General features: G+C 36.9%; 1 protein-coding gene across 2 annotated transcripts in view; it reads right to left on the bottom strand.

Moving 5' to 3' along the window:
* Positions 1-24: 24 nt before the first annotated feature.
* Positions 25-7,654, bottom strand: part of LOC106884323 (NADH-cytochrome b5 reductase-like) — a 130,850-nt gene continuing 123,220 nt past the window's right edge. For both annotated transcript variants that reach the window (XM_014935652.2, XM_014935653.2), the window contains exon 7: positions 25-3,651. In XM_014935652.2, coding sequence (XP_014791138.1) covers positions 3,454-3,651 — 198 coding nt within the window. In that variant the 3' untranslated portion in view covers positions 25-3,453. The remainder of the gene's footprint in view (positions 3,652-7,654) is intronic.

The raw sequence follows: 7,654 nt of genomic DNA, 5'->3' as shown, positions 1-7,654 counted from the left end.
ATATATATATATATAATTCTTTTCCCAAATAAATAACACTTCATATTCAAGGTTCCAATGAAGCTATAATAGTGTGTTACTCAGGCACTCAACCATGAGTCTACTGCATTTCAAGCCAGAAACAGCTGTAAGCTAATGAAGTTCATAAGGTAATCATTTATTCCTTTGACATCTCATTTTGTCATTGATATAAAAATATATATATATATATATATATTACAAGTAGAAAGATATATCTTTTTCAACATGTAAGTACTGATAGAACAGAATATACAAGATAAAATCCTTAGAGAGCAGAAAAATCTGTCAGCAATTTTTATGCTCTGTAAGGGTTTTATCCTATATATGCTGTTCTGTCAGTACTTATGCTTCGAAAAAATATATCTTTCTACTTGTACTACAGTACATTTCAGTGCTTCATAAACAAACTTATGTTTGTTTACATATGATGTAATATATATATAATTAGAGGAAAAAAATAGGATTAAAAAAATCCTGGCAGATATCGATTAAGCACACAGTATAAAAGAATATGGTTAAATTTCTAATAAACAGATACCAGTAAATGTAAGTAGATGACAAACCCCAGATAAATCCTCCTGTAAGACAGGTAAATCCGACAATCCTTTTGTAGAATTTCAAGAAATTTGGAGTATTTGACAACAAATAATATGTACAAAGAAAATCATATCTTTATTTTAGATCTCACCTTAAAAATTCAACAATTGTTTCAATTGCATTAACATATACTTATACACATGTACATGCACACACACACACATATAGACAGCATTATTAGAATTAATAATAATATCCTCGAAAATATATGTCAATACAAAATTATCAAGGTAATCCAAACTGATGTAAGGTGATACTTGGTTACCTAGCCAGAGAGAAAACAAGAGGAGGGGAGAAAGAATGATCAAGAATGGGGGCAAAAACAAGTGTGCTGCTGTAGAAGAGATACATGGCTATCCAGCCAGAGGGAAGAACAAGGGAAAGAGAGCGAGAGAGAGAGAGAGAGTGAGTGAGTGGGTAACAGCAAAAGTGCAACAGAGAGCAGGAGTGGTGAAGTGCCAAGATATACTCACAAGTAACAGGGATCAGAGCATAAATGGAATGGTAGAGTAAGCACAAGAGAGATAAATGGTGGCAATTGCCACAGCATGCCCCCAAGGTACAGAGGTCATAATATATGTAGCCAGGTATTGCCAAAAAGGTGTAAGTAGGAAGTGAGGATTGCAGTAACTGGTGAAAACCTGAGTATAAAGATGGGGTGGGGGAAAGCAGTGATACAGTGAGCAGGGTATTGAGGGCAGAGATAAGGAGTGGGAGATAATCATAGTGTATGAAGAGGAAAGGCTGGTGGGTATATCAGCCAAAACGTTGTGTTAACAACAAACAAGATGAGGACAAATATCCGTCAAATGTAAATAATGTACATAATTCTTCATCTCTTAAATATAGAACTGTCAATTTATGTTTCCCATAAAGCATCCTAGATGTGAATGGAATTACAATGGAAGACTTAGAGTCCCCAATGATAGTTAAACCCCAGAAGGCTCCGAAATAGGATCAGTTATAAAGGGACGAAAGATAGATGAATAATTGATATTGCTTTCAAATTTTGACACAAGGCCAGCAGTTTTTGAGGGGAGGAGATAAGTCAATCACATCAATCCCAGTGTTCAACTGGCACTTCTTTCATCAACACCAAAAGGATGAAAGGCTAAGTCAACCTCAGCAGAACTTGAACTCAGAACATAAAGATGGATGAAATGTAGCTAAGCATTTTGCCCGACATGCTAACAATTCTGCCAGCACGCCACCTTTAATGAATAATCGATATTGATGAGGATAATTATAACAGAAATAGTAATTATTATAAAGCTGATAGAAGTGATGAGAAGGTATATTCTTTAGAGCTGACAGACACTCTTGTTGTTTATATAATGTTTATAACTATGTCTCAACTGTCAGTCAGCTATCAGAAACAATGGCACTAATACAGTTCCCTGAGGTATTCCTGCTGTAAATATTTCTCCTTATACCAGGATCATATTGCTTATGACATCATGCAAAGATCAACTTATAGGAAGCATTTGCAAAGTTCAGGTATGTCTCAACTGTCATGTGGATGACCAATAATCAGTTAGTAGTTGTTTTTGTTTACTTTTTTATAGCATAGTCAGAGAAGGAGGTGCAATTTTTATGGCCATTTCACAAGGCTTTCATGAATAAGTAGCGAGAGGAGAGAAAAAAAATTATGAATTGCTGCAGCAAGAGTTTGAATTATCCTCAACATTTAGGATAAACACTTGCATGCTGAGGGTGCTGCTGTACTTTGTCTCCAAATGCAGGAGTGAATATGTCTCTAACCAGTGAAGTAGGTAATCTCCACTGTGATATTAGAGCTGCTCTAGATCACCCACCACTATAGGCAAAAAAAACCTTTGTTGAAGATACCTAAGGAGCTATTGATGGCTTTAAACCCAGGCAATGGTTTGAGTCTAGCAACTTAGACCAGGCTCAGTCCATCTGACAGGCTTTTGCACATTTTCCTTCAGCTTACTGGTACCACATAAAAAGCACTGGTGCTGGTGCCATGTAAAAAGCATTGATGATGGTGTCATGTAAAACACACTGGTGATGGTGTTACATAAGAAGCACTGGTGATGGTACCACATAAAAAACACTGATGATGGTATCATGTAAAAAACACTAGTGGTGGTGCCACGGTACCATGCAAAAAGCACTGATGATAGTACCAAGTAAAAAAATATCCAGTACACTTTGTAAAGTGGTTGGCATTAGGAAAGGCACCCAACTGTAAAAACCAAGCCAAAACAGACTATAGAACTTGATGTGGGCCTTGGCCTTGTCAGTTCCTATCAAATCATCAAACCCATGCCAGCATGGAAAACAGACGTTAAATAATGATAATGATTACTTTCATTCATGAAGCTTGGATTATGACAAGACACTCTACCAAATTTCTGCAGAGCAGGATCAAACCCAGGATTACATAATTGTGAATCTGTGATGCAAATCTTTTAACCACACAGCCATTTCTGAGCCTATGTTGACAACTCAATAACAGGAGGAACAACCAAATACACTATAATTCATTAAGTTGCCAGATTTTCAGTTTCTAAAATATCTTGCGACTCATCCAACTCATATCTTTCATTTTTATTAATTATAGGTTGTGATTAGCATACTGACCGTTTAGTTATCATATTTCTCACTATCTCACATCTGTGGCAATGAAAATTACAGACATTATAGAAAATAACTTTTGACATTTGAAATATATATTTTAAAAAATAATTTTTTTGAAACGTGTTGCTTAGCAATACTCTGACACCTCAGTTGAGTTTCATAACAGAACATTACAATAGAATCACATATAAAATGTTTTCTCCATAATCATTATTATATCAATAGTCATCATCAAAATACAAAATACTGTTCTTCAGACAGTCCTAGTTCAGTGAGAAAGTTAGCCATGTCTTTGTTAAAAACCCTGCTGCCACAGATCAGAAAGAAATTGCTAGCAACATCTCCGACTTTGGACTCTACAAGAGTCTTTGTTATTCTGCCAAAATGTAAGCGTTCCTCATAAGGATCCAGGTTGCTTGATTCTTGTTCCTACAAATAACAACAAAAATTTAATGATAAACACAAAAATACTATAAATACATATTTTTTCAAAGCATTTTAAAAATATTTTAATATTGCTCTTTGACATTTTAATATAAATTTTTGACATATTTATGATCAGTTTCTGACATTTTAAAAAAACTAAATGTATTTATTGACATCCATTTTTTCATGGATAATTCTTGAAAATAAATAAACAAAATATTCATAAAATTAACCCATACAATTTTCTATTTTTCTACACTTTTTCAAGATATGTATTATTATTACTAATTATTATTATCCTCATCATTAAAGTAGTGAGCCAGTAGAATCATTAGCACACCGGATGAAATGCTTAGTGGTATTTCACCCATCACTACACTCTGAGTTCAAATTCTGCCGAGGTTGACTTTGCCTTTCATCCTTTCAGGGTCAATAAATTAAGTACCAGTTGAACACTGGGGTGATGTAATTTACTCATCTCCTCCATCAAAATTGTTGCCCTTGTGGCAAAATTTTAAACTAGCAGAACCATTAGCATGCCAGGCAAAATGCTTTGCAGCGTTTTGTCCATCTTTACATTCTGAGTTCAAATTCCACTGAGGTTGACTTTGTTTTTCATCCTTTTGGGGGTCGATAAAATAAATACCATTTTGAGAACTGGGGTTGATGTAACTAACTTGTTCCTTTCCCCAAACTTCTTGGCCTTGTGCCAAAATTTGGAACCATTATCATTAAGTGGGTGGTGGTGAGCAGGCTGAATCTTTAATATGCCGGACAAAATGTTTTGCAGCATTTCCTCTATCTTTACATTCTGAGTCCAAATTCCACCAAGGTGGACTTTGCCTTTCGTCCTTTTGGTGGTCAATAAAATGAGTACCAGTTGCGCACAGGCATCAATGTTATCAGCTACCCCTCAGTCCCCAAAATTCCATGCCTTGTGCCTTTAATAGAAAGGATTATTTAGTGGGTGAGCTGGTAGAAACATAAAAATAAAAAAATTTAAAGAAAACTATACACGGTGGCAATAAGCTTTGACTAATGTACTCTTAAACACACACCTTTTGCCTAAAATATGTTCCATTACATTTCTGGTTTCTGGAAGCCACAAAACCAAAAGAAAAAAAATATGTTGTTGATTATTATATCAACACAAGAAAGTCATTTCCAACCATTCATGAAATGGAGAAAATTAACAACATAACTCATACATCCGCTTGCCAATAAACAGACAAACACATACATCAATAGAAAGAAAAGAGGAAATCACATATAGTTAGTTAGTGAGATAGTTAGTTAGTTAGTTAGTTAGTTAGTTCATTAGCTAGCTAGTTAGTGAATCAATGATAGTTAAGTGGGTGGGCAGATGAATGGATGGACAGAAAGGAAGGAAGGAAGGAAGGAAGGATAGATAGATAGATAGATAGATAGATAGATAGATGGACAGACAAATGGACTAGCAGACAAAAAGTACATAAATAGATAAAGACGTTATCTTTCCTCCCAAAATCTTTGATATAAATCTTTTTTTGTTTTTGTCTTTTACTATTTGATGTTGAGAAACTTGTTTCCCAGCTATACAGTGTTCGGTTCAATCCCACTGCACAGTACCAAGGGTAGGTGTCTTTTACAATAGCCCCAGATTGACCAAAGTCTTTTGAATGGATTTAGTAGACAGAAACTGAAAGAAGCCCATTGTCTATATATATGTACATATAAATAGATAATTAATACGTCATCACCTCCCCCCCCCCCCATCATCATCATCATTTAATACCCAAGTTCCATGTTGGAATGGGTAGGACAGTTTGACAAGGATCCAGTGAGTTAAAGAATGCATCATAATGTCTACTTTGACATGGTTTCTATGGCCAGATGCCCTTCTTAACACCAACCACTTTACAGAGTGTGCCAGGTGCCCTTTCTTTTTGTGCCATCATGCTGATTGTACAAAAAGAAAGGGCACCATGTAGCTCACAAGTCAACAGTCCCGGAGAGGGAAGGTGTTGCCTCTGTATTTTAGATGGGGATAAAGGTAGGAGGAAAGTGGTTAGTTTAGAGTAGGTTCTTGTTGTGGAGGAGCTACATGGCTACTCACATTTAGGAGAAAGAGTGAAAATGAATTAGAGGTATCACCAAGGAGACAGACAATGGTAATGGGGTCGCCCCAGGTGACGCCTCAGGTAGCAGAATTAATAGCTGATGGTGGGATTGCAAGAGTGTGAGAGAGGGGATGTAGGAGAGGGAGGTAGGCAACATCTATAAGGATTGAGGGAAGGGGTGCACAAGTTGGAAAGGTGACATTACAGGGATGCTATTAGTATGATAGTAACAATACCAATGACAGGGGAGGAGAGAAAGAGGGGGAGAGAGAGATGATGTGTTTGGGTTGGTTGTAGGAGTGGTGTAGAGACAAGATAAGCATAATGCATGAGAAGAGATAATTTGGTCGCCCAGGGAGGGGGGGCGAAGGCCACAGTAACATGTGGGTGTTGAGAATAATATTTATGGATGAAGAATGGCTGATGAATGAGATGGTTCTGAGTGGGATGCAAGAAAAGTGGTATTGGGATGGTGGAAGGGGGAGGGCCTCATGAGGGGAAGATTGATTGATTGGGGTGCTCACACACTCACACACACACACAAATATATATACACAAAAAAATATATATTATATACTATTCCTATGCAGTGCTTTTAGAAGTTGGTTTCATAATTTTGAGCAAGTTTTCATTAAAAACCTTGTATCACCAGATATCCTGGTCCTTTGTCATTTCCTCTGTGAGGGTCATGGTTCTGAGACCAACCTTCACCACTTCATCCACAGGCTCCAGCCACATTTAGTGCTTGGCACTTCTTTTTACAGTTGTCTTCATTATGTGTCTGTACAAGCAAAATCTTCTTCCTTGCACACTGCATCTGATTCCTGTTATGTCCAGTCTTTCTCTCAGCACGTTGATACTATGACGTTCACGCATACTTAATTTGCACATCCAACAGAGCATGCTAGCTTCATTTCTTTCCAGTCTTCTCATGTCCTCTACATTCAAGGTCCATGTCTCATTATTATGCAGCACTGCAGTTCTAACATAAGTATCATATAATCTGCCTTCCACTTTCAGGGAAACAATCTTTTGCCAGCAGTGGTAGTAACTCTCTGAACTTTTTCCAGTTTGTTCTTACTCTGGTTACTATGCTTTCAGAGCAGCCACTTTCCTTGCTAATTACATTTCCCAAGCAACAAAAGCTATCAACTACTTCTAGTGAACTGGCTGAGTATTTAGGAGACTGAGTTTCTGGTGTGCTAGTATGAACTGCTCCAGTGCACCTACCACATATGAAACCTACGTTTTCAGTTAGGCTGCCAGTAATTTCACTACATCTCTTGTATGTCCACAGCTTACATTGCATACAACATATAAAGCTTATACCTACTCCTTTTCTGCATATCAAGCAAGGCCATTTCCCTGAAGGTACTAAGGTCCTGTCTTTTTTTCTACTTACTAAAACCCTTAATTTTTTCTTGGTTCACTTTAAAGCCTCTCAATTCCAGGTTTAGCTTCCATTTCTGAAATTTTTTCTCTAATTCCTCTATGGATTCAGATATGAGAAATAAGTCATCAGCATATAGGAGCTCCCAAGGACAGCCAGTCTTAAACTCCTCTATGATGGCTTGTAAGACTATGATGAATAGGAGATAAATAGGGCTGAGAATTGAGCATTGGTGGTCTCCAACCCTCACAGTAAATTCCTCATTGAATACATTGTTGACTCTCACTTTACTTACTACATCCTTGTACATAGATTGCATTGCTCTCACAAGTTATTCATCAGTCCCTAATTTTCTTACTGACCACAAGATTACTGTATGTGGTACTCTATCAAAAGCCTTCTTCAGGAATAACAGTTTACTCTTAGCCAAATACTTCTCTTGTAATTGCCTCAGGCTTTATATACAGATATGTGTGTGTTGTGTGTGTGTGTGTGTGTGTGTGTGTGTGTGTGTGTG

Source organism: Octopus bimaculoides, chromosome 13 (genome assembly GCF_001194135.2).
Source record: "Octopus bimaculoides isolate UCB-OBI-ISO-001 chromosome 13, ASM119413v2, whole genome shotgun sequence".
In the NCBI taxonomy this organism is placed as follows: domain Eukaryota; kingdom Metazoa; phylum Mollusca; class Cephalopoda; order Octopoda; family Octopodidae; genus Octopus; species Octopus bimaculoides.
Note: the sequence above shows the minus strand (reverse complement) of the source record. Positions and strands in the feature narration are given on the sequence as shown.